This window comes from Salvelinus alpinus, chromosome 34 (genome assembly GCF_045679555.1).
Source record: "Salvelinus alpinus chromosome 34, SLU_Salpinus.1, whole genome shotgun sequence".
In the NCBI taxonomy this organism is placed as follows: Eukaryota; Metazoa; Chordata; class Actinopteri; order Salmoniformes; family Salmonidae; genus Salvelinus; species Salvelinus alpinus.
In genome coordinates, this window is record NC_092119.1 from 25218976 (window position 1) to 25246743 (window position 27768).

Consider the following 27768-nt stretch of genomic DNA (forward strand, 5'->3'; position numbering starts at 1 on the left):
ATCCTGTCTCGGAGCTCTATGGCCAATTCCTTCGACCTCATGGCTTGGTTTTTGATCTGACATACAATGTCAACTATAGACAGGTGTGTGCCTTTCCAAATAATTTCCAATCAATTGAATTTACCACAGATGGACTCCAATCAAGTTGTTGAAACATCTCAAGGATGATCAATGGAAACAGGATGCACCTGAGCTCAATTTTACGTCTCAAAGCAAAGGGTCTGAATACTTATAAGGTATTTCTGTTCGAATTTTTTTATACATTTACAAACATTTCTTAAAACCTGTTTTCACCTGTTTTTTAAGTCTGTAACGTAACAAAATGTGGAAAAATAACATTTTCCGAATGCACTGTAAATTTGGTTTCTGCATTTGATGTAAATCTGATTTCCAGGTCTCACTCATCAATTACATCACTCAGTTTAGAATGAACAAGGTTGACTTGACTATAATTCCACGGTAACAGAGTGACGCTGAGACTATTTAAAATGTTTTATCAATCAAAAACAATGATTGAAAAATGTAAGAAATCCTACAACTATGCACAAGGACTTCTAACAAAGTCCACTGAACATTTACAGTTGAAGTCGGAAGTTTACATACATTTAGGTTGGAGTCATTAAAACTCGTTTTTCAACCACTCCACAGATTTCTTGTTAATAAACTATAGTTTTGGCAAGTCGGTTAGGACATCTACTTTGTGCATGCCACAAGTAATGTTTCCAACAATTGTTTACAGACAGATTATTTCACTTATAATTCACTGTATCACAATTCCAGTGTGTCAGAAGTTTACATACACTAAGTTGACTGGGCCTTTAGACCTCGGAAAGAAAATTGTAGACCTCCACAAGTCTGGTTCATCTTTGGGAGCAATTTCCAAACGCCTGAAGGTACCACGTTCATCTGTACAAACAATAGTACGCAAGTATATTGTGTTTTTTGGACTTGGCGGTGATCTAACATCATCATATGTTGTGTTTTCGCTGTAAAACATGTTTTAAATCGGACATGATGGGTAGATTAACAAGATGTTTATCTTTCATTTGCTGTATTGGACTTGTTAATGTGTGAAAGTTACATATTTCAAAAAAACATTTTTGAATTACCCACGCTGCCTTTTCAGCGGAATGTTGTCAGGGGTTCCGCTAGCGGAACATGTGTCCTAGAAAGGTTAAAGTAGTCACTGTGCATAGATTTGTGTGGTTTGTTTAACATAGCAATCATTGGATTTTGTTTGACATACATTTTAAAGGGAAAAATCAGAGTCTCAGCATCTTGTTATCATGGAATTGACCATATGGCAACAGTTTTGCTTAGGAATTCCTCATCTCAAAGCCTATACCATCTGACTTGATAGTGATACTCCAACTACTTGCCTGCTTCCCCTGTGTCATATATTGGATGGCTGTAGTTGGCTATTGCCCAACCAGGTTAACTATACATTCATTATTTACAGTTCATCAGGGGTCACTAAACGTTAGGCTGTTGTGCTCTCACTGTACAATCAGCATTTTAAAGCTACTGTGCATTGCCTTGTGAAAAAGCTTAGAAAGCTTTTTTATTATCTTTAGCGAGTTTAGTGACCCGATTTTTATTTAGCCCTAGTGATTGTTGGGAAACCCATTTGCTACTTGTTTAAGGCAGGCTTACACTGGGGATGTGGGCTAAAAAACAAAGACAGCCTACAGTACATGCCAGAAAAAGTGCAACTTTTGCTTGTTGAAAAAACGGGTACTTTCATACTTACATATTTTCTCACCACCAAGGTTAAGTTAAATTCAAACTGTAAAAGGTCTCGCACCTCCAGGAAAACAAATGTATGGTGACCAATCAGCACACACGCCTCAACATCCGACTATGGGGTTAATTGAAAGATAAACATTTTTAAAAAGTACTTTGGCAGACCATGTCAGCTACCTCAGAGGTTATATTCAAATAACACGGTTTACTGAAAAACAAACATTACTTTGCATCTCAGTTGTGCATTAACTGGTGTGTTTGCTTTTAAAAATACAATGTTATCCTTATGTTTGATATCAAGTCACATCTTGTGCCATTTAATCTATGTTTGGGTAAAAACTATTTTGCCAAGAATAGATTCCTTACATTTTTGTTGACAGGTTGTAGGTTGGCATAAGGTTTTAAACTACGGCAGAAAAGCAGAGAAAATAGGTTGAGTCTGATGGGTCACACGGCTCCCGCCAAAACTACACTTCAAGCGTTGAATGTCTGTTTCTTTAATGTCCACCAGCTGTAGTTGAAACACCCCCACTGTAATCAATGAGGCACACTACATACACCAGCTGCAGAAGCAGCATGTCATGTTCCAGGCCACCTATATAGCAGTAGGGTTGCACAGGTTAGCAGATCGTTAAGTCATACTGATAGGGTTCTTGGAATGTTAAACAGATATTAAACTGAACGTTTATCAGACCTGTATCAGATCTCTGCAAGTTCCAAAATCTTAAAAATATAAATACAGAGTACCAGTCAAAAGTTTGGACACACCTACTCATTTAAGTTTTTTTTATTTATTTTTTTACTATTTTCTACATTGTAGAATAATAGTGAAGACATCACATTTATGAAATAACACATATGGAATCATGTAGTAACCAAAAAAGTGTTAAACAAATCAAAATATATTTTATATTTGAGATTCTTCAAAGTAGCCACCCTTTGCCTGACTAAGAGCAAACCAGATGGGATGGCGTATTGCTGCAGAATGCTGTGGTAGCCATGCTGGTTAAGTGTGCCTTGAATTCTAAATAAATCACTGACAGTGTCACCAGCAAAGCACTCCCACACCATCACACGTCCTCCTCCATGCTTCACGGTGTGAACCACACATGCAGAGATCATCCGTTCACCTACTCTGCATCTCACAAAGACATGGCGGTTGGAACCAAAAATCTCAAATTTGGACTCATCAGACCAAAGGACAGATTTACACCGGTCTAATGTTCATTGCTCGTGCTTCTTGGCCCAAGCAAGTCTCTTCTTCTTATTGATGTCCTTTAGTAGTGGTTTCTTTGCAGCAATTCGACCATGAAGGTCTGATTCAAGCAGTCTCCTCTGAACAGTTGATGTTGAGATGTGTCTGCTACTTGAATTCTATGAAGCATTTATTTGTGCTGCAATTTCTGTGGCTGGTAACTTTAATGAACTTATCCTCTGCAGCAGAGGTAACTCTTGGTCTTTCTTTCCTGTGGCGGTCCTCATGAGAGCCAGTTTCATCATAGCGCTTGATGGTTTTTGGGACTGCACTTGAAGAAACTTTCAAAGTTCTTGAAATGTACAGCATTGACTGACCTTCATGTCTTGAAGTAATGATGGACTGTCATTTCTCTTTGCTTATTTGAGCTGTTCTTGCCATAATATGGACTTGGTCTTTTACCAAATAGGGCTATCTTCTGTATATCACCCCTACCTTGTCACAACACAACTGATTGGCTCAAACGCATTAAGAAGGAAAGAAATTCCACAAATTAACTTTTAACAAGGCACACTTGTTAATTGAAATGCATTCCAGGTGACTACCTCATGATGCTGGTTGAGAGAATGCCAAGAGTGTGCAAAGCTGTCATCAAGGCAAAGGGTGGCTACTTTGAAGAATCTCAAATATACAATTTATTTTGATTTGTTTAACACTTCTTTGGTTACTACATGATTCTGTGTGTGTTATTTCAGTTTTGATGTCTTCACTATTATTCTACAATATAGAAAATAGTAAAATAAAGAGAAACCCTTGAATGAGTAAGTGTGTCCAAACTTTTAACTGATACTGTATATACCAAATCCTACTGTTCAGCGTGCATCTCTATAATAGACTTTTGTGTAATTTAAATCATGTACGAAAACCTTTTCCAACTTTTCTAAAAACTATACATGGATTAGGGCATAGCTATAATTCCTCATACAGTATACTGACCTATATAATGTGCAACGGGTAGTTGTTGCAAGTTGCTACAGTAGATCCCTGAGAAACAAAACAGGAGACAATGATATTTTGATCCAAAACAATTGCTAAACGGGAGAATCAATACTGACAAATGTGCAATTCACATATTCTAGAACAGTGACAATTGTCTCCTTTGTTCAACTAGTCAAAGTTGATGACCTTTGGATTGGCCACAACATTTGCACCATTGATTTATCTACCATAGCTCTCAGTTGGGCTGTCTTTGGGAGGGACTAGGAGAGATATGGGGAGACATTATAAAAAATCTAGGTCCTGTGGTTAGTGAATCAGTTACGGTTGAGAGAGAGCTCAACCAAACATAAGGGACAGAGCTTTTTTTGTTGTTTAGCGCCCATCATGGGGGACCCCAAGATCTGGTTATTACTTCTTCTGAGCACCAATGTCTTTGCTCGTAAGTTTTATATTTTATTACTCTCTGATTTTCATAAGATAGTGAAAACCATTCATCATTTTCATTTGATTTAGTCAATATAGGAAGATACATAATTTAGTAATATATTAGGAAAATAATTATATTCTATACTACAATCAACTTTAATTAATGACATTCAATTATTTTGGATAGTTTGAAAAATATATGTCAAAAAATATATGCTCAACTGCATGTCTGACATTTATGCATATTCAATGTAGCAAAGTATACTGAACAAAAATATAAAAACAACATGTCAAGTGTTGGTCCCATGTTTCATGAGCTGAAATAAAAGATCCCAGAAATTGTCCATACGCACAAAACGCATATTTCTCTAAAATTTTGTGCACAAATTTGTTTACATGCCTGTTAGTGAGCATTTCTCCTTTGCCAAGATAATCCATCCACCTGACAGGTGTGGCACATTAAAAAGCTTATTAAACAGCATGATCATTACACAGGTGCGCCTTGTGATGGGGACAATAAAAGGCTGCTCTACAATGTGCAGGATTGTCACACAACACAATGACACAGATGTCTCAAGTTTTGAGGGAGCGTGCAATTGGCATGCTGACTGCAGGAATGTCCACCAGAGCTGTTGCTAGAGAATTAAATGTTAATGTCTCTACCATAAGGCTCCTCCAATGTCGTTTTAAAGAATTTGGCAGTACGTCCAACCGGCATCATGGCCCTGTGTTGCAAGATCTATACACAATTCCTGGAAGCTGAACATTTTCCAGTTTTTCCATGGCCTGCATACTCACCAGACATGTCACCCATTGAGCAAGATGGGGATGCTCTGGATCGACCTGTTCGACATCGTGTTCCAGTATCCGCCAAAATCCAGCAACTACGCATAGCCATCGAAGAGGAGTGGGACAACATTCCACAGGCCACAATCAACAGCCTAATCAACTCTATGCGAAGGAGATGTGTCACACTACATGAGGCAAATGGTTGTCACACAGATGCATATCTGTATTCCCAGTCATGTGAAATCTGTAGATTAGTGCCTAATGAATTTATTTTAATTGACTGATTTCCTTATATGAACTGTAACTTGTTGCATTTATATTTTGTTCAGTATAAATAAATGCTACACCAATGTAAAATTTTTCACTAAAATTAGGACTCTTTTATTTGCTTTTTAGAGAAAGGCAGTGAGAATGCTGATGAACAGATGTCATCATGCCCATGTAAGTCTCTAAGGATTTACTTGAACTGTTAATCTTACATTCAGTAAATAAATGCTTTTAGATCGATGCCTGTCCTGGGTTTTGAGTTTTAGTGGAACTGGAGATAACAGAGATAACATGGCTGGATCTGAACTCTTGCGCCATGATGTTCATGATTAGTACAATTGATGTTATTCCCTAAGAGAATTTCCATTTACTCAGTAAAGGTCCAGAGTTCAAGTGGTGATGTGGAACTTCGACTGTGAACCCAGGATGTTGTGTAAAAAATATTGACTTAATTAAGGCAAACCCCTTTTTGTTTTTTTTATTCTTCATTTAAAAAAAGTATGTTTTGTTTTGCATTATGTAGAAGTACAGTACCAGTGAAAAGTTTGAACACACCTACTCATTCAAGCTTTAAAAAAAAAAAAACGATTTTCTACATTGTAGAATAATAGTGAAGACATCACAACTATGAAATAACACATATGGAATCATGTAGTAACCAAAAAAGTGTTAAACAAATCAAAATATATTTTAGTTTTGAGATTCTTAAAAGAAGCCACCCTTTGCCTTGATGACAGCTTTGAACAGCCTTGGCATTCTCTCAACCAGCATCACAAGGAATGCTTTTCCAACAGTCTTGAAGGAGTTCCCACATTTGCTGAGCACTTGTTGGCTGTTTTTCGTGGAGGCCAGGTCATCTAATGCAGCACTTCATCACTCTCCTTGGTCAAATAGTCCTTACACAGCCTGGACGTGTGTTTTGGGTCATTGTCCTGTTGAAAAACAAAGGATAGTCCCACTAAGCACAAACCAGATGGGATGGCGTATCACTGCAGAATGCTGTGCTAGCCATGCTGGTTAAGTGTGCCTTGAATTCTAAATAAATCACAGACAGTGTCACCAGCAAGGCACCGCCACATTATCACACCTCCTCCATGCTTCACGGTGGGAACCACACATGCAGAGATCATCCGTTCACCTACTCTACGTCTCACAAAGACACGGCGGTTGGATCCAAAGATCTCAAATTTGGACTCATCTAACCAAAGGACATATTTACACCGGTCTAATGTCCATTGCTCGTGTTTCTTGGTCCAAGCAAGTCTATCTTATTATTGGTGTCCTTTAGTAGTGATTTCTTTGCAGAAATTCGACCATGAAGGCCTGATTCACAAAGTGTCCTCTGAACAGTTGATGTTGAGAAGTGTCTGTTACTTGAACTCTGTGAAGCATTTATTTGGGCTGCAATTTCTGAGGCTGGTAAATCTAATGAACTTGTCCTCTGCAGCAGAGGTAACTCTGGGTCTTCCTTTCCTGTGGCGGTCCTCATGAGAGCCAATGCGCTTGATGGTTTTTGGGACTGCACTTGAAGAAACTTTCAAAGTTCTTGAAACTTTCCGCATTGACTGACCTTCATGTCTTGAAGTAATGATGGACTGTCATTTCACTTTGCTTATTTGAGCTATTCTTTCCATAGTATGGACTTGGTCTTTTACCAAATAAGGCTATCTTCTGTATACCACCCCTACCTTATCATAACACAACTGATTGGCTCACATGGATTAAGAAGGAAAGAAATTCCACAAATTAACTTTTAACAGGGCACACCTGTTAATTGAAATGCATTCCAGGCGACTACCTCATGATGCCGGTTGAGAGAATGACAGGAGTGTGTGAAGCTGTCATCAAGCCAAAGGGTGGCTACTTTGAAGAATCTCAAACATAAAATATATTTTGATTTGTTTAACACTTTCTTGGTTACTACATGATTACATATGTGTCATTTTGTAGTTTTGATGTCTTCACTGTTATTTTATAGTGTAGAAAATAGTAAAATAAAGAAAAACCCTGGAATGTGTAGGTGAGTCCAAACTTTTGACTGGTGCTGTACATCTAAAACGTAGCCAGTGGCTAGTAGCTAGTATATTAGAAGTATTGATATAAATTATATAATACTTGATATAATACTTGTACATTCAGTGACATTATTAAAATTGATTTGCCCATTATTTGTGATCTCCAGTGTCAGCAAGGTTTAAGACCTTTAAGAAATATGTGTACCAATACACAACAGAGAGCAAAAATGGTGTGACTGGTACATCCAAACTCAGGAATGGCCCCAAAGTCACATGTCAGGTAGGCCTATGTCTGTTTGTTTTTGTGGCTCCACTTTTTCATGTTTCTCCTGGGAGCTCTTATCTTACTGACACTCCCTCTCTCTGTTTGCTTGACCTCTCTTGTTATTATCCTCCTCATTTAGGTTGAACTCGAAGTCCCACAAGAATGCAGCTTCGTTCTTCACACAGCGAACTGTGCTCTCAGTGAGGTGTCGGTCATCGACCCTCAGGGAGAGCCTGTGTATAGACAGGCCGCAGGAGCTGATGCCTTCCAGTCTGCTATGGAGAAGTCAGTGGAAACATTTACCATAAAGATAAAACATGTATTGTCAATTTAGATGATTTGAACATAAAATGTTTTCCATCACTTTCCCAATTTTTTTTAACCATTTCAATCATTTTTCACTTGTAAAATGAATAACACTATTTATTAGTCTATTATTATTAGTCCTGTGAAAGAACAGATCAACTATAATGAATTTGACAATGTTGACTTATTGTCTGGTGTACCGTGTGTATTCAGGAACCCTCTGAAAATCACGTGGGAGCCGGTTGTCGGGATACGCCTCTACCCAGAGCCAGATGAGCCTGTCAACATCCTGAACATCAAGAGGGGCATCATCTCCGCACTCAACGTCCCTGTCATGGAGGAGAGCAACAACATTATGGTAGGTCAGGTGTTTCTTAGAAGTGCACTATTGCACTGAGGGAAAGTGAGGGAAATATTGATGTATATTTCTCCCCTTTCCTCATTAGAACACTGTGCATGGCCTGTGCAAGACTGACTACACGGTCAACTCCAGGAAGGACATTGATACAGATGTGACCCTCACCAGAGATCTGTCTCAGTGTGATCAGTTCCGCAGAATGAAGCTCCCCAGCAGCCCGCTGGCCCTCCTCCCAAGCCTGGTGAGACCTGACTTCCAAAACATTAAACCTGTACAACTTCACTGTGTTGGAAATGTTGTGGGTTCGATTCCCTCTGCGTCCACCCATACAGATACAGGATCTTAATTTGACCAGGTTCACACAGTCTAAAAATAATCCTACAGCAACAGGAAATGTGAAATATTGTGTGGATTATAATGAATGGACATTTTTGTAGGGTTTGATACAAAAGTGAAAATTACAAACTTTAGAAGCCTTTTTAACCTTGAATACACTACAAATTTCCTGCAACAACAGGGTGATCAAATTAAAATCGTACCCCTGTACAAAAATGTTTGCTCTCAAAGTGACTGCTAAAAGTGACATATAATATGATATTATATGATGTCATGTTATGTTAGAGCAATTATAGTCTATAAAACATTTCAAGGAAGTCCTGAACAATCCATACAGCCATTTTGATTGATATGTGTCTTTTCTTATAACTTCAAAAGTGAGATTTTCAGGATATTTAAAAAAGGTAATAATGTCATCATATGGCTATCACTCTTTCTTCAGAATGGTCCTTTGTCCAAGCTCATCAGTAGTACTCAGGACTGCAACTATCAGTTTGACAACAGGAGAAAGCATATGACCAATGCTGTGTGCACAGAAAAGCACATCTTCCTGCCCTTCTCACATGAGTAAGTCACCGACAAACATTTATGTGTATGTGCGGTGTGCAAATGTGCGTGTGTGTGCTAGGGACACACTCACTCACTCATGATTTCCCACCCAAACCCATTCTCGTTTCCCGAGATAAATAATGGCATGATCAATCAACACTCAGTGTGTGTGTGTGGTGTGTGTGTGTGTGTGTGTGTGTGTGTGTGTGTGTGTGTGTGTGTGTGTGTGTGTGTGTGTGTGTGTGTGTGTGTGTGTGTGTGTGTGTGTGTGTGTGTGTGTGTGTGTGTGTGTGTGTGTGTGTGTGTGTGTGTGTGTGTGTGTGTGTGTGTGTGTGTGTGTGTGAGTGTGTTTGTGTGTGTGTGTGTGTGTGTGCTGTTGTAGCCTACTGTGGGCCTATTACGCAAAGTCGCCATTAATTCAAAGCGCTACGTGTGACGGGTTCTTCTACCATGCCATTGCAAACATCAAGTAGGCCTACATTCTACATCAGATCAGCACTAAAAAAAGATGGCCATAGCCTACCCTCCCCAAGAATCCACCAACATATCACAACTGGTGAGAGAATATGCAGAGAATGAGAAGGGCATATTAGCCTAGATGCAGAAATACAAACTATGTACGTGCAACATATCAACTCTCTGGCTTCATTCATACATTAGTCCAGTCATCACAATGCTAGCAGCTTACCCATATTTACTCAAAATGAAGTCCCCAATAGAAAACATCCCTTACACACTAAGAAAAGAGTGTTCCTCAAGGGTTCTTTGAAAAGGGTGAGGGTTCTGTGTGGAACTATAATGACTCAAAGAACCCTTTGAGCCCTTCAAAGCCCACCACTGCGGTTCACAGTGGTGGTTTGCTCACAGTTCTTTTTGTGCAACAGTGAGTGAGTGTCATTCCAGTTTATCTAATCTGTTGTGCTATGCCATTACATGTTAAATGTGATTATGTCCAGTGATGGTGTCTTGTGAAAGACTCATATATGGCCTTGCGTCAATTGAGAACTGATGTCTACATCAGTGGTTCTCAAACCTCTCCTCAGGGACCCCCAGCCATTCCAAAGCTAGCACACCTGATTCAACTTGTCAATTAACACAACAATAAAAACTATGGAATTTTAACCATACTTTAACCATGTAATTTGAGGGCTGGGGGGATAGGGTGTATATTTTAAGTGTTTGGACCGCAGCCATAGACTGTTCTCTCTGCTACCGCACTTAACACTTATTTTTCTTAAACCTGCATTGTTGGTTAAGGGCTTGTAAGTAAGCATTTCACTGTAAGGTCTACACCTGTTGTATTCGGCGCATGTGACAAATAACATTTGATTTGATAAAGAACAATTGAAAAGGGTTCTGTACAGCGGCAAAAATGGATGTAACAACAGCGGAACTCTTTTTGGTGATATATATAACCTTTTTTAATAGTTATTTATAGGGAATAGGTTCTCTATAGCACCATCACGGTTACATTTAGAACTGTATGAGCATGGTTCTTTATAGAAGATTCAAAAAGGGTTCAATATAGCACCAAAAAGGATATGCTATCTTTACAAGCCAAATAACCCTTATTTGGCACTATATAGAAAAATTTATTTTTAGTGTGACAGCTACTTGCATGGTTTCTGTAAATATAATTGCTTACTAAGTGTGCAGGCTACACGCGACCTCTCGTGTCTCGTGTCTCTCGACCGACCTCTCCGGCCGAGATGTCCTTGTCCCATCACGCTCTAGCGACTCCTTTCCTTGTGGCGGGCCGGACACATGCACGCTGACTTCAAATGCTAGTTGTACGGCGTTTCCTCCAACACATTGGTGCGGCTGGCTTCCAGGTTAAGTGAGCAGTATGTCAAGAAGCAGTGCGGTTTGGCAGGGTCATGTTTCATGGACACATGGTTCTCGACCTTCGCCTCTCCCGATTCCATAGGGGAGTTGCAGCAATGGGACTAGACTGTAATTACAAATTGGGGAGTAAAAGGGGTAAAAAGTTTTTTAAAACTAAAAAAACAACTAGGCTACATCAACGAAATAGTGTGGTGACTTTGAGAGAACTTTGAGTTGATTAAATTGCAACAAACAAATTCAACAAGAAAACGTTAAATTCCTGTGTATATTTCTCCATTTACAGTGGTATAATCATGTCAGTATGGCTGATATTATATGTTTTAAATGGCACTTCCGATTTGAACGGGAATACCTGAATCCCGGTCATTTCTTGCAATTTTCTCTGGAAAATATTCAACCCTAGATTTTGCGTGTTACAAAAATATTTGAATTGATTTCAGTAAAGCCAATTTTTACCCATCTGCAGGAATAGTGGAATCTCATCTGTGGTGACACAGAGCCTGACCTTGAAAGACTCAGCAAAGATCAACAACAGAGTCTTTGGTAAGGAACATGAAGGCATGTACTGTACTATCAGGAAAAGTGTGAGTGTTGTGCTTGTTGCTATCTGTGATGTCTCTTACTAAAAATATCCCCTTGTTATAAGAGCTGCATAGCATTGTGTTAACAATTACATACTGATACCATGAAAGCTGATGTCAGTTTATTACATTAAATTCAGCTCATTTGGCTTGGGTCATAACCTTGTCGTTTGGCCATTATATGTCAAGTAAAGTGTCAATTATTAAGCAGTTAACATGAGTTGAAGGGAACTTCTTGAAGGGTTTTCCATACCTGTTCTTTTCTCCCTGTACGTTGACGTAGAGGTTGAAACCAGCCGCATTCAACCCCTTCGCATGGAGTACCCAGAAGACAAGGCTCCTACTCAGACCAAAGAAGCTGTGCTGAGCACGCTGCGAGACCTCAGCGGTCTGTCGGGCACTGACCAGGGCCAGAGGAGGCCAGGTCTCTTCCAGAAACTGGTCTCCGAGATCCGTGCCCTTAAGAACGAGACACTGAGCCCGGCTGTGGAAGAGATGTTGGTGGAGGGTGGTATGCTGACCTGGCAGGCCCTGGCCCAGTGTGGAACACCAGAGTGCACCAGTGCCATCCTCCAAGTCATCAGGACGATGGACAGCACCGCTGTGGAGGGGGACGCCTTTGTGTACGCCCTTAGCCTCCAGTCGAGCCCTGATTCCCACCGGGTCAGAGATATGCTCAGTGTGGCCCAACACAGGCAGAGCAAAGCCATTATGTACGCACTGGCAAACACAGTCAGTAAGTAAGTGAAATTACACTCTTTACTATTTTTACTCTACCTCAAAATAACTGAAATCATCGATATCTCATCAATTGCCTTTTTTTTGGGAGGGGGAAATATGGTTGAAGTTTATTTGACTGTAACCATAACAGCTTTGTAACTTTTTATATTTTTTTATTCAATTAATTGTTGAAGTTAACCACCATAGGGCAATAATTACCATCACAAGGGTAATGGGTTGCAAAACTTTCAATAAATTCTCTGGTTTTCCCGAAATCCTGGTTGGAGAATTACGGATTTCCTGCATAATGCTTATACTCCTCCAACTGGGATTTCAAGACAACCATGGAATTTATTGAAAGTGCCCAGAATTTTGCAACCCTAATCACAACACAATTCAGCACTAGTGTTAACATATTCCCAACACTCATCTGCAGGTTCCACCCAGGACATCCCACCGCTGAGGTCAAAGATGTGAAAGAGTTCATGTATACCATGTTGGGAGACTGCTCAGGGAATGAGGATATGACTTTCCTGACACTAAGGGTATACAACCGCTTATACGCAATATTAAAAGTATTGTTTTAAGTATTGTGTTGTTGTATACCTAACATACAGATACAGCTAGTCAGTATTGCACCTTGCTAATACATTTTTTCACAACCATATTCCAGGTTGTAGGTGTTATGGGTAAAGCAATGAAATCTACCGGTGATGTCGGTCTGGGCTTGAAGAAGTCCCTCATGAACTGTGTGCAGAAGGGGGCTTCTCTATCTGTCCAGAAGGCAGCAATTCAGGCCTTCAGACTCATGGACATCGACCAGGAGGTGATTCAATGCCCACCACCATACCCACCACCTAAACCTACTCAATAAATTCTCAACGTTCTTCTTTGAGTTCTCTTCAGTTATATACTTTTATTACTTAGCCCACTGTTCATGATCTAATCAATAACAATCTGTAAGCTAAAAGGTTTGTGCTGTGAATGACAGGTCAGAGAAAGTCTCTTGGGGGTGTACCAGGATGCTGAGAACCCCGTCCAGAAACGTGTGGCAGCTTATCTGATGCTTATGAAGAGTCCTGACGATGCGCTCCTTAGCAAGGTGATCACCACGCTGAATGACGAGCAGGACCCACAGGTCAGGAGCTTTGTGGCCTCCCACCTTGACAACATCCGGCACTCTGATGATCCCAAAACGCAGCAGTAAGTGACTGTTTTCTGTATGATATGTTCAGTCACTCCCTATTCGTTTATATACGTAGTTTACGAGGTTAACTTAATATATGTGATCACAGTGGTAGAAGGTGTTGTTGTTTTCTGCATCTCCTACTGTATATGTTTTTGACACCTGTGTAAGAAAATCATCTTCATTTAGTTATATTTTTCATCTGTCTGTCCAGCTACAAAATCCTGGGCATGATTGTGTTCAATAGAATCACAGCAACAAAATAATACCCTTTATTTTCCCAATCCCCATAATCACTTGTGCAACACAAACAAGTTGTGGGTTCTGAAAAGCGCTCTTTCTCTTTTCCTCAAGAATAAGACAGTATATCGAGGAGGCATTGCAAGACCATCAGCATCCTGCTAACCCCTTCACCACAATGTCCCGCAACTACAAAATGGACACTGCCATGGGCTCCATAAAGGGCAACATGATCTTTGATTCCACTGACTCCCTGCCAAAGGAAGTACTGCTGGAGACCACCCTCAAAGCCTTTGGGTACAACAGTGACATGTTAGAGGTAATGTTTGAAAATACTTTAGAAACTTATTTGGTAAATATGATACAAAAAGTATATTTATCTAATAAATTAAACATTTTATTTAAATGCATATTATTTCAAAGAATAATTGCATCTCCATTGGTGTGATTACATTGATATCTTGTCTCCCCTTTATGTGTTTTTTAAGTTTTATAACGTATTCTCACTTATTTTTTAAAGGTTGGTATTGAAGGTAATGGATTTGAACCGAGACTTGAGGCCCTTTTTGGAGAGCAGGGTTTCTTCCCTGACTCGGTCTCCAAGGCCATGTACTGGGCGGGTCACAAGATGCCAGACTCGGTCCAGCAGGTGCTGGAGAACTGGATCCCCCCCTTGAGGAGTGAGAGAAGGAAAAGACAGGTAAAAGTGTTTGATTTTATGTATTGAAGTTCCAGGAATAGTTTTTTGGTTTGGCTTTTTAAGGACATGTTTAATCCTCCATACCTTACAGGCCCCACAGGACCTCATGAAAGACATTGGACAGAACTTCCAAAAGCTTGTCAGGGAACTTCGCTCTCAAGACTCCCCTGAGGCTATGGCATACCTAAGGATTCTTGAAAATGAAGTTGGATACATCAAGTCCAGTGAGATGGAACACATGGCCCAGAGCTTAGCCATGTACTCTGAGGTGTTCTTCAAGATCATGCCTCTTAAGGTAAATTATGGTTGACTGAACAGGTCATTCTGAAGGAAAAAGCACATACAATCCCATTGAAAAATTGTGCTATTGTTTTTGGTATGTGAACTAAGTGCGAACTAGATAACTCAACATAACAGGAAATTACAAACAGAGCTAACCCACTAGACACGGACAGTTGAATCAACATTGTTTCCACATCATTTCAATGAAAGTACACTGAACAAAAATATAAACGCAACATGTAAAGTGTTGATCCAATGATTCATGAGCTAAAATAAAGGATTGCAGAAATTTTCCATAAGCACAGAAAGCTTTTTTCTCTCAAATATTGTGCACACATTTGTTTACATCCCTGTTAGTGAGCATTTCTCCTTTGCCAAGATAATCCATCCACCTGACAGGTGTGGCATATCAAGAAGCTGATTAAACAGCGCAATCATTACACAGATCTTGTGCTGTGGACAATAAAAAGCCACTCTAAAATGTTTCATTTAGTCACACAACATAATGCCATAGTTTTGAGGGAGCGTTCAATTGGCATGCTGACTGCAGGAATGTGCACCAGAGCTGTTGCCAGATAATTTGATGTTCATTTCTCTACCATAAGCCGCCTCCAACGTTGTTTTAGAGAATTTGGCAGTACGTCCAACCGGCCTCACAACTGCAGACCACGTGTAACCTCGCCAGCCCAGGACCTCCACATCGGGCTTCTTGACCTGTGGGATCGTTTAATACCAGCCACCAGGACAGCTGATGAAACTGTGGGTTTGCACAACCGAAGAATTTCTGCACAAACTCTCAGAAACCATTTCAGGGAAGCTCATCTGGGTGCTCGTCGTCCTCACGAGGGTGTTGACCTGACTGTAGTTCAGCCTCATAACCGACTTCAGTGGGCAAATGCTCACCTTCGATGGCCACTGGCACGTTGGAATCCCGGGTTTGAACTGTACCAGGCAGATGGCAGACAGCGTGCATGGCGTCGTGTGGGCAAGCGGTTTGCTGATGTCAAAGTTGTGACCAGAGTGGCTCATGGTGGTGGTGGTGCAGAATTAAGCTACGGACAATGAACACAATTGCATTTTATCAATGGCAATTCGAATGCACAGAGATACCATGACGAGATCCTGAGGCCCATTGTCGTGCCATTCATCCGCCGCCATCACCTAATGTTTCAGCATGATAATGCACAGCCCCATGTCGCAAGGATCTGTACACAATTCCTGGATGCTGAAAATGTCCCAGTTCTTCCATGTACTCACCAGACATGACACCTATTGAGCATGTTTTATGTTTGGGATGCTCTGAATGGACGTGTACGACAACGTGTTCCAGTTCCCACCAATATCCAGCAACTTCGCACAGACATTGAAGAGGAGTGGGACAACATTCCACGGCCACAATCAACAGCCTGATCAACTCTATTCAAAGGAGATGTGTCATGCTGCATGATGGTGGTCACACCAGATACTGACTGGTTTTCTGATCCATGCCCCTGCTTTTTTTTAAGGTATCTGTGACCAACAGATGCATATCTGTATTCTCAGTCATGGGGAATCCATACATTAGGGCCTAATGAATTAATTTAAATTGGCTGATTTCCATATATGAACTGTAACTCAGTAAAATCGTAGAAATTGTTGCATGTTGCATTTGTATTTTCATTCAGTGTACGTAGAACCGTGGAATAGACGTTGAATTGACGTGATTTCAATTATCTCCATACACTGATTGAGTTCAAGTGAACTTACCCACACCAAAAGCAGCGGCGGTCGGTGATGTTTAAGATGAGGGAGGACGATTTTTTTTTGTTATGAGCATACCTTATTTCTATTACAGCATATTGGATGACTGTCATTAATATTCCGTTCACCCAGCTCAATGTAACGTCGATAGGTTTAGGCTACTACATGATACTCTAATTTTCCCTATACCTATCATGAGGTTACTACGACTTAGCCTATGAATGAAAGTTTACAACTGCGTTCAAAATTAGAGTAATCAAGGTGACAGACTAACACATTCAATACCGCCTTTCACACTCTTGCCTGCATCTAGATGATCTAGGGTGTAATCATTAGTCCAACAGTTGCAAACGAGAGTTTCTATTGGATAAATTCAGGTATGTTTATCCCCGTTTCATTCCTTTGCCTTTTCAACAGAATCAACAGAATGAATATACTCTCGATCACACGCAAACACAACTCACTTTCATAGCAGCCACATAGAAACAGCATGATCATTTTGCTCATTTTACAATTCCTTCTCGCATCTACGCGTTCCCCTCCTCTCACCTTTTCCCTTCGCTTGTGGACTTCAGTGCACAACACATCAGCTGTCTGTGACCAGGCAAAAAACCTTTCCAAGCCAAACCTTCATATCATGACCGCTAACCGCTACACACAGCTTACATCATTGTCACCATATTAGCTAATGTCATAGCTAGTCAACATACCTACTAGAACTAACGCGTTAGTAAACCCTCTACAATCATGCAGTACAGTGTACAGTCAGCAAGCAGTTTAGCACTTACACCGGCAGGCCTCGATGGCAATGAATTAATAAATCCAAAATCTTACCTTGACTTGGAAGAGTTCCAGTGTTGGATAGCCATAGCCAGCTAGCTAACATAGCATCCCTCTCTGTTTGAGCCGGCTGTTTGAGTAGGCTAAACTAGCTAGATGCATTCGCTAGCTAAGTAAAAATGCAAGTGAAAAAAATACAACTAAATATAGATATCTCTCTCTCTCTCTCTCTCTCTCGCTCGCTTCTCCTTCATTTTTAAAGAAATGAATTTGTTCAAAACTGTTCAACTATTGTCTTTCTTTCTCTTTGAGTCAACTACTCACCACATTGTATGCACTGCAGTGCTAGTTAGCTGTAGCTTATGCTTTCAGTAGTAGATTGAGTCTCTGATCCTTTGATTGGGTGGACAACATGTCAATTCATGCTGCATGAGCCCTGATAGGTTGGAGGACATCCTCGGTAAGTTGTCATAATACTGTGCAAGTCTATGGAAGGGGCTTAGAACCATGAGCCTCCTAGAGGAGGACGAAAACTAGCTGTCCTCCGGCTACACCATGGTACTACCCTACAGTAGGCTGTTGAGGCTACTGTAGACCTTCATTGCAAAACAGTGTGTTTTAATAAATTATATGGTGACGTGAATATGTTTAGTATAGTTTCATCTAAAAAGGATAACTTTTTTAATGTTTCACTATTTAAATTTTTATGAAATTCACTGAGGAGAATGTTCCTCCCCTTCCTCTTTTGAGGAGCCTCCACTGACCCAAATTCCTTTTGTTTCAATGAACCTTATTCTCTTTATTTTTGCACAGGTCATGCAGTCTCTAATGTCGAGCACTGACAACGAGCTTTATGCCCACTATATCTTCCTGGATGAGAGCTTTTCTCTGCCCTCCGCATCTGGCTTACCCCTGAAATTCTCCTTGTCTGGTGTCTTTGCCACTGGAGCCAAGGGAGGTCTGAGCTTCTCCCCTGGCATGGTACGCTGCCTGCTCTTTTGTTTCTATTCAATTAAATGTATATGCGTTATGGAACACTTTGAATGTATTTCAACCCTATTTGAACAAATGATATGATTCATTTAGGATCCTAGGTTATTTTTAAGTGTGAATTATGCCTTTCTTACCTGTAGCAGCAGCTGTCTTTCATGCCATCTGTCGGTGTGGAGTTTATTACGCAAATGGGCATCCAAATTCCTGAGTTTGTGGTGGCTGGCATTGAGATGCACACCAACATGTACCATGAGAGTTCCCTGAACGCCAAAGTTACCATTAGCAGAAATGAGATCAAACTCTCCATCCCTGCACCCAAGGGAACCACTCAGCTATTCAGTGTCAGGTGGGAATTACTCCAACTTCTACTTAAAATACGTCTACTTAAAATAATTGTTTTTAAATATAAGTGGAACGTTAAGGGTAACTCACATACTGTTGTCAGTGTGAATCGCAGTATAGACTTAAGAATCCAGTTGTATCAAATGCCATCATCTTTTAACATAGAAAAACTTTACATAAATCAGCCTCAACTTGAATCAGCATTACTATGTAAAAAGTAATATTAAAGATTTTGTCATTATTTTCCTGCATCTCTTCAAAATCCAGCAACAAGGTGATGTCAGTGTCCTCCACCCAGACTAAGATGGTGCCGTCGATAGGGGAGGGTATGACAGACTCCACTGAATGCCAGCCCCTGTTTACTGGTATGAATATCTGCACAACACTGCGTTACACGAATGCAAGCTCAACAGATGATGCTCCGTACTACCCCCTTACAGGGGAGAGCAGGTGAGAGTTGAGTCCATCGCCAGGATTTCCAAATACATTTGATTTCAACTGCATCATTTTATTGATTCAAAGGATAATCTTTAAGAGACACATGTCTATCAATTCATTAGGCTTGCTGTGGAGATCCAACCAACAGAGGAGGTAACAGAATACACTGCTGCCATTACTTCTGAAACTCTCAGAGAGGGTAAGGAGGGACGCCAGAAAGTGGACTCTCTGAAGCTAACCCTGAGGGCGTCAGGTATGTGTGTCCAATTTTTTTTTTAAATAACAAATTAAGACTGGCAAATTATATAGCTACCCCAATAGAATGTACATAAAATGAATTGAGGCACATCTGTCCTCTTCATATTAGGTTCTGAGCCCACAGAGGCGACCGCAACACTGAAGTACAACCGGAACAAGAACACTCTGACCACTGAAGTCCATGTCCCTGATTATGACATTGAGGCAGGGATTAAGCTGGCAGTCACAGACAGCAATGTGAAAGGGAAGAAGATACGTGGCATCACCTTAGATGTGACCAACCACAATATTCCACAGTTGTCTCTAGTTGGTCGTGCCAGGTAAAAGAAAACCCAGAATTATATTTTTACCTTTTTGGCAAGGTTGGTAATACTGTAACTAACATAACTTTCTTTGAATGTTTATTAACTTAGACTTGAGTCTATGGAAAATGGAATGCTGCAAGTCCAGATGACCATCCCGGCCCTGAGTTCAGATGCCTCTGCTACTGCAACCCTGAAGAACACCGATGGTCTAGTCATGCAATTAGAGACAGCAGTCAATATTCCAGAGACTTCCTCCGTGCAAACAGTCATTGTGAGATATGGTAAGTGTCATACAGCTTTTTCTCTGTACTGTGTGACCTGACAAAGGCAATAGCTAAATGTAACTACAAACAGAAATGCTTCAAGTCTTACATGTGGTTTTCCCATACAGATGACAACAAGTTTGAGATGGAGATGAAGTCTGACCTGAACTCTGAGATCCCAAAACTCATCCCAAACACAGAAGATTACCAGAGGGAGCTACAAAAGCTAATTGATGACATACTAGATCAGAAGGTGGCTAAGACTGATATGAAAGTGCGGCACATTGTTACCAAAGCCATTGAGGTATGAGTTATGTTTTTAAAATACAGTGAGCTCCAAAGTAATGGGAATAATCACTTCTATATTAATAAGGATGCTACCATGATTACAGCTAGTCCCGAATGAATTGTGAATAATGATGAGTGAGAAAGTTACAGACGCACAAATATCATACCCCAAGACATGCTCACCATTACCCCAAGACATGCTCACCATTACCCCAAGACATGATCACCATTACCCCAAGGCATGCTCACCATTACCCCAAGGCATGCTCACCATTACCCCAAGGCATGCTCACCATTACCCCAAGACATGCTCACCATTACCCCAAGACATGCTCACCATTTCCCCAAGACATGCTCACCATTACCCCAAGACATGCTAACCATTACCCCAAGACATGCTCACCATTACCCCAAGACATGCTCACCAGTACCCCAAGACATGCTCGCCATTACCCCAAGACATGCTAACCATTACCCCAAGACATGCTCACCATTACCCCAAGACATGCTCACCATTACCCCAAGACATGCTAACCATTACCCCAAGACATGCTAACCATTACCCCAAGACATGCGAACCATTACCCCAAGACATGCTCACCATTACCCCAGGACATGCTCACCATTAAAATAACTGGGGAGGTTAGCATTTCTTTTATTTTTGAGGTGGGGTATGATATTTGTGTGTCTGTAACTTTCTCACTTATAATTATTCATGATTCATTCAGGACTATTCGTAATCATGGTAGCATCAACATTCATGTAGAAGTGTTTAGAAATATATACAATTCTTATTTACAATAAAAGTCACTCCAAAATTACACAATACATTATTTACCCTTAATTTCTATTGGGCACAAAATAATATGAAACACAACCAAAACAAATAGAAAATGGATCAAACAAGTTTCTAGAGTCTCACGCTTTCTGTAATCATTGTGTGCTATGAATATGGGAACAAATATTAAAATGTTCACTACTTTAATACACATATAAGTACATTTGTCCCAATACTTTTGGTCCCCTAAAATGGGGGGACTATGTACAAAAAGTGCTGTAATTTCTAAACGGTTCACCCGATATGATTTAAAATACCCTCAAATTAAAGCTGACAGTCTGCACTTTAACCTCATTGTATCAAATCCAAAGTGCTGGAGTACAGAGCAAAACAACAAAATATTGTCACTGTTCCAATACTTTGAGCTGACTGTATCTTTTGATTACTGGCAACGGCTGTCATTTTTCAAATGTTCTACTCCCAATTGACTTGCCTAGTTAAATAAAGGTTAAATAAATACAAAATGTTAACAAATTGCAACACTTTTGTTTCCATTGATAACATTTCTCTACAACAATTCTCAATCTAAAAAGTACATCTCATTTTAGGCATGCAACATTTGGCTGGACAAAGTTGCTGGAAGAAACAAGAGGCGCCTTGCAGAACTCACTCTGCCCACCGTGCCCGAGAAACTGTTCCTTCAATCGTAAGTATCTGACAATTCACATATTAAGTGGGGTTAGGATTACAGTGCATTCGGAAAAGTATTCAGACCCCTTCCCTTTTTACACATTTTGTTATGTTACAGGCTAAAATGTATTAAATTGTTTTTTCCCCCTCATCAATCTACACACAATACCACACAATGACAAAGCAAAAACAGGTTTTAAGTATTCAGACCCTTTTCTCAGTACTTTGCTGAAGCACCTTTGTCAGCGACTACAGAATTGAGTCTTCTTGGGTATGACGCTACAAGCTTGGCACACCTGTATTTTGGGAGTTTCTCCCATTCTCCTATGCAGATCCTCTCAAGATCTGTCAGGTTGGATGGGTAGCGTTGCTGCATAGCTATTTTCAGATCTCTCCAGAGATGTTCGATCGGGTTCAAGTCTGTGCTCTGGCTGGGCCACTCAAGGACATTCAGAGACTTGTCCCGAAGCCACTCCTGTGCTGTCTTGGCTGTGTGCTTAGGGTCGTTGTCCTGTTGGAAGGTGAACCTTCGCTTCAGTCTGAGGTCCTGAGCACCCTGGAGCAGGTTTTCATCAAGGATCTCTCTGTACTTTGCTCCATTCATCTTTGCCTCAATCCTGACCAGCCAAATCAAATCAAATGTATTTATAAAGCCCTTCTTACATCAGCTGATGTCACAAAGTGCTGTACAGAAACCCAGCCTAAAACCCCAAACAGCAAGCAATGCAGGTGTAGAAGCACGGTGGCTAGGAAAAACTCCCTAGAAAGGCCAGAACCTAGGAAGAAACCTAGAGAGGAACCAGGCTATGAGGGGTGGCCAGTCCTCTTCTGGCTGTGCTGGGTGGAGATTATAACAGAACATGGCCAAGATGTTCAAATATTCAGCACATAGGTCAGCACCTCAGGAGTAAATGTCAGTTGGCTTTTCGTAGCTGATCATTCAGAGTATCTCTACCGCTCCTGCTGTCTCTAGAGAGTTGAAACAGCAGGTCTGGGACAGGTAGCACATCCGGTGAACAGGTCAGGGTTCCATAGCCGCAGACAGAACAGTTGAAACTGAAGCAGCAGCACGGCCAGGTGGACTGGGGACAGCAAGGAGTCATCAGGCCAGGTAGTCCTGAGGCATGGTCCTAGGACTCAGGTCCTCCGAGAGAAAGAGAGAAAGAAAGAAAGAAAGAAAGAAAGAAAGAAAGAAAGAAAGAAAGAAAGAAAGAAAGAAAGAAAGAAAGAAAGAGAGAGAAAGAGAGAAAGAGAGAGAGAATTAGAGAGAGCATACTTAAATTCACACAGGACACCGGATAAGACAGGAGAAATACTCCAGATATAACAGACTGACCCTAGCCCCCCGACACATAAACTACTGCAGCATAAATACTGGAGGCTGAGACAGGAGGGGTCAGGAGACACTGTGGCCCCATCCGACGATACCCCTGGACAGGGTCAAACAGGCACGATATAACCCCACCCACTTTGCCAAGCACAGCCCCCACACCACTAGAGGGATATCTTCAACAACCAAATTACCATCCTGAGACAAGGCCGAGTATGGCCCACAAAGATCTCCGCCACGGCACAACACAAGGGGGGGGCGCCAACCCAGACAGGAAGATCACGTCAGTGACTCAACCCACTCAAGTGACGCACCCCTCCTAGGGCCTGATGGAAGAGCACCAGTAAGCCAGTGACTCAGCCCCTGTAATAGGGTTAGAAGCAGAGAATCCCAGTGGAGAGAGGGGAACTGGCCAGGCAGAGACAGCAAGGGCGGTTCGTTGCTCCAGTGCCTTTCCGTTCACCTTCACACTCCTGGGCCAGACTACACTCAATCATAGGACGTACTGAAGAGATGAGTCTTCAATAAAGACTTAAAGGTTGAGACCGAGTCTGTGTCTCTCACATGGGTAGGCAGACCATTCCATAAAAATTGAGCTCTATAGGAGAAAGCCCTGCCTCCAGCTGTTTGCTTAGAAATTCTAGGGACAATTAGGAGGCCTGCGTCTTGTGACCGTAGCGTACGTGTAGGTATGTACGGCAGGACCAAATCGGAAAGATAGGTAGGAGCAATCCCATGTAATGCTTTGTAGGTTAGCAGTAAAACCTTGACATCAGCCCTTACCTTTATTAACAGGAAGCCAGTGTAGAGAGGCTAGCACTGGAGTAATATGATCACATTTTTTGGTTCTAGTCAAGATTCTAGTGTTTAGCACTAACTGAAGTTTATTTAGTGCTTTTCCCGGGTAGCCGGAAAGTAGAGCATTGCAGTAGTCTAACCTAGAAGTGACAAAAGCATGGATACATTTTTCTGCATCATTTTTGGACAGAAAGTTTCAGATTTTTGCAATGTTACGTAGATGGAAAAAAGCTGTCCTTGAAATAGTCTTGATATGTTTGTCAAAAGAGAGATCAGGGTCCAGAGTAAAGCCGAGGTCCTTCACAGTTTTATTTGAGACGACTGTACAACCATCAAGATTAATTGTCAGATTCAACAGAAGATCTCTTTGTTTCTTGGGACCTAGAACAAGCATCTCTGTTTTGTCCGAGTTTAAAAGTAGAACATTTGCAGCCATCCACTTCCTTATGTCTGAAACACAGGCTTCCAGGGAGGGCAATTTTGGGGCTTCGAAATGTACAGCTGTGTGTCATCCATATAGCAGTAAAAGTTATCATTATGTTTCCGAATGACATCACCAAGAGGTAAAATATATAGTGAAAACATTAGTGGTCCTAAAACGGAACCTTGAGGAACACTGAAATTTACAGTTGATTTGTCAGAGGACAAACCATCCACAGAGACAAACTGACATCTTTCCAACAGATAAGATTTAAGATCTACCAGGCCAGAACTTGTCCATGTAGACCAATTTGGGTTTCCAATCTCTCCAAAAGAATGTGGTGATCGATGGTATCAAAAGCAGCACTAAGGTCTAGGAGCACGAGGACAGATGCAGAGCCTCGGTCTGATGCCATTAAAAGGTAATTTACCACCTTCACAAGTGCAGTCTCAGCGCTATGATGGGGTCTAAAACCAGACTGAAGCGTTTCATATGCATTGTTTGTCTTCAGGAAGGCAGTGAGTTACTGCACAACAGCTTTTCAAACATTTTTGAGAGGAATGGGAGATTCGATATAGGCTGATAGTTTTTTATATTTTCTGGGTCAAGGTTTGACTTTTTCAAGAGAGGCTTTATTACTGCTAGCCTCCCAGTCCCTGCCGCTGAAAAACATCCCCACAGCATGATGCTGCCACCACCATGGTTCACCGTAGGGATGGTGCCAGGTTTCATCCAGACGTGACGCTTGGCATTCAAGAGTTAAATCTTGGTTTCATCATCAGACCAGAGAATCTTGTTTCTCATGGTCTGAGAGTCTTTAGGTGCCTTTTGGCAACCTCCAAGCGGGCTGTTATGGGCCTTTTACTGAGGAGTGGATTCTGTCTGGCCACTCTACCATAAATACCTGATTGGTGCAGTGTAGCACAGATGATTGTCTTTCTGGATGGTTCTCCCATCTTCACAGAGGAACTCTAGAGCTCTGTTAGAGTCACCATCGGGTTTTTGGTCACCTCCCTGGTGGCCAGCTCTAGGAAGAGTCTTGGTGGTTTCAAACTTCTTCCATTTAAGAATGATGGAGGCCACAGTGTTCTTGGGGACCTTCAATGTTGCAGAAATGTTTTGGTACACACCCCCAGATCTGTGCCTTGACCTCATTGCTTGGTTTTTGCTCTGACATGCACTGTCAACTGTGGGACCTTATATAGACAGGTGTGTGACTTTCCAAATCATGTCCAATCAATTGAATTTACCACAGGTGGACTCCAAACAAGTTGTAGAAACATCTCAAGGATGTTCAATGGAAACAGGATGCACCTGAGCTCAACTTTGAGTCTCATAGCAAAGGATCTGAATACTTATGTAAATAAGGTATTTCTGTTTATAATTTTTTATACATTTGGGGTCTGAATACTTTCCGAAGGCACTGTATTTCCATGTCAATCCATTCCATTCACTTTAACCATATCTACATGTACATACTACCTCAATCAGCCTGACTAACCGGTATCTGTATGTAGCCTCGCTACTTTTATAGCCTCACTACTGTATATAGCCTGTCTTTTTACTGTTGTTTTATTTCTTTACTTACCTATTGTTCACCTAACACCTTTTTTGCACTACTGGGTAGAGCCTGTAAGTAAGCATTTCACTGTAAGGTCCTGTTGTATTCGACGCACGTGACAAATAAACTTTGATTAGATTCAATTCAGGAGATAAAATGAAATGTAATAATGGCAAAGTGTAAGGGGAAATCAGGATAAATTCTTCGCTAATAACAATGAATTAATTTGTCACTTTCTTTTTTGTTTTTACAACAGTGACAGTTTATTCAGATACGAGTTCAACCAGAACAAAATGGCAATCTCCCTTGTTGTGCCTTTGGGAGGAAAATCCTCTGAGGAGTTAAACATTCCCGCTACCCTGTCCATTCCTGCCATTGATGTTCCTGAAATAGGTTGGATGGTTCCTGCCAATGAGATCCAAATCCCAACTTTCACCATACCTCGCTCTTTTGACTTCGTGCTGCCCTTGCTTGGCCTTGCTGAGGTGACCTCCAAAGTAAACAGCAACTTCTACAACTGGGAGGGATCCATCTCCGGGGGAAACAACACTGTTGATGTTCCCAGCTATATTGTTAATTTTAAAGTCACGGCTCAGTCGCCTATCAGCCCACTCGCCTACAGACTTGAAGGTAAACTTTGCTGATCTTTCCACGTTTCATTAGGGGTTCATAGTGAAGCTGTGTAACCTACTGTTATTCCTACATTATGTTTTTCCTTGACATAGTCAAATAACTCAAGCATAGATTGGTAATTGTTTTTTTTGGGGGGGGGGGGGGGGGCACACAGAAACTAGAGGCCATGAGCAACTTTGTTAAAAATTACTGAACTGATTGGCCTATTGAGAGATAAACATGGTAATGCTTTCACTGATTGCACATAAAGGAAGGTACAGTGGGGCAAAAAAGTATTTAGTCAGCCACCAATTGTGCAAGTTCTCCCACTTAAAAAGATGAGAGAGGCCTGTAATTTTCATCATAGGTACACTTCAACTATGACAGACAAAATGAGAAAATAAATCCTGAAAATCACATTGTACGATTTTTTATGAATTTATTTGCAAATTATGGTGGAAAATAAGTATTTGGTCACCTACAAACAAGCAAGATTTCTGGCTCTCACAGACCTGTAACTTCTTCTTTAAGAGGCTCCTCTGTCCTCCACTCGTTACCTGTATTAATGGCACCTGTTTGAACTTGTTATCAGTATAAAAGACACCTGTCCACAACCTCAAACAGTCACACTCCAAACTCCACTATGGCCAAGACCAAAGAGCTGTCAAAGGACACCAGAAACAAAATTGTAGACCTGCACCAGGCTGGGAAGACTGAATCTGCAATAGGTAAGCAGCTTGGTTTGAAGAAATCAACTGTGGGAGCAATTATTAGGAAATGGAAGACATACAAGACCACTGATAATCTCCCTCGATCTGGGGCTCCACGCAAGATCTCACCCCGTGGAGTCAAAATGATCACAAGAACAGTGAGCAAAAATCCCAGAACCACACGGGGGGACCTAGTGAATGACCTGCAGAGAGCTGGGACCAAAGTAACAAAGCCTACCATCAGTAACACACTACGCCTCCAGGGACTCAAATCCTGCAGTGCCAGACGTGTCCCCCTGCTTAAGCCAGTACATGTCCAGGGCCCGTCTGAAGTTTGCTAGAGAGCATTTGGATGATCCAGAAGAAGATTGGGAGAATGTCATATGGTCAGATGAAACCAAAATAGAACTTTTTGGTAAAAACTCAACTCGTCGTGTTTGGAGGACAAAGAATGCTGAATTGCATCCAAAGAACACCATACCTACTGTGAAGCATGGGGGTGGAAACATCATGCTTTGGGGCTGTTATTCTGCAAAGGGACCAGGACGACTGATCCGTGTAAAGGAAAGAATGAATGGAGCCATGTATCGTGAGATTTTGAGTGAAAACCTCCTTCCATCAGCAAGGGCATTGAAGATGAAACGTGGCTGGGTCTTTCA

At 41.2% G+C, this 27768-nt stretch overlaps 1 protein-coding gene across 2 annotated transcripts in view; it reads left to right on the plus strand.

Moving 5' to 3' along the window:
* Positions 1-4244: 4244 nt before the first annotated feature.
* The window catches only part of apoba (apolipoprotein Ba), a 41510-nt gene continuing 17986 nt past the window's right edge, over positions 4245-27768 (plus strand). The window contains exons 1-24 of one of the 2 annotated variants that reach the window (XM_071382098.1): positions 4245-4376; positions 5549-5593; positions 7602-7714; positions 7839-7984; positions 8219-8363; positions 8452-8604; positions 9142-9266; positions 11560-11636; positions 11958-12414; positions 12831-12939; positions 13068-13220; positions 13386-13597; positions 13935-14139; positions 14341-14520; positions 14612-14815; positions 18136-18303; positions 18456-18661; positions 18925-19107; positions 19218-19348; positions 19463-19673; positions 19767-19939; positions 20050-20225; positions 21596-21693; positions 26044-26417. In XM_071382098.1, coding sequence (XP_071238199.1) covers positions 4322-4376; positions 5549-5593; positions 7602-7714; positions 7839-7984; positions 8219-8363; positions 8452-8604; positions 9142-9266; positions 11560-11636; positions 11958-12414; positions 12831-12939; positions 13068-13220; positions 13386-13597; positions 13935-14139; positions 14341-14520; positions 14612-14815; positions 18136-18303; positions 18456-18661; positions 18925-19107; positions 19218-19348; positions 19463-19673; positions 19767-19939; positions 20050-20225; positions 21596-21693; positions 26044-26417 — 4099 coding nt within the window. In that variant the 5' untranslated portion in view covers positions 4245-4321. The remainder of the gene's footprint in view (positions 4377-5548; positions 5594-7601; positions 7715-7838; positions 7985-8218; positions 8364-8451; positions 8605-9141; positions 9267-11559; positions 11637-11957; positions 12415-12830; positions 12940-13067; positions 13221-13385; positions 13598-13934; positions 14140-14340; positions 14521-14611; positions 14816-18135; positions 18304-18455; positions 18662-18924; positions 19108-19217; positions 19349-19462; positions 19674-19766; positions 19940-20049; positions 20226-21595; positions 21694-26043; positions 26418-27768) is intronic. The other variant, XM_071382099.1, reaches the window with a different exon arrangement.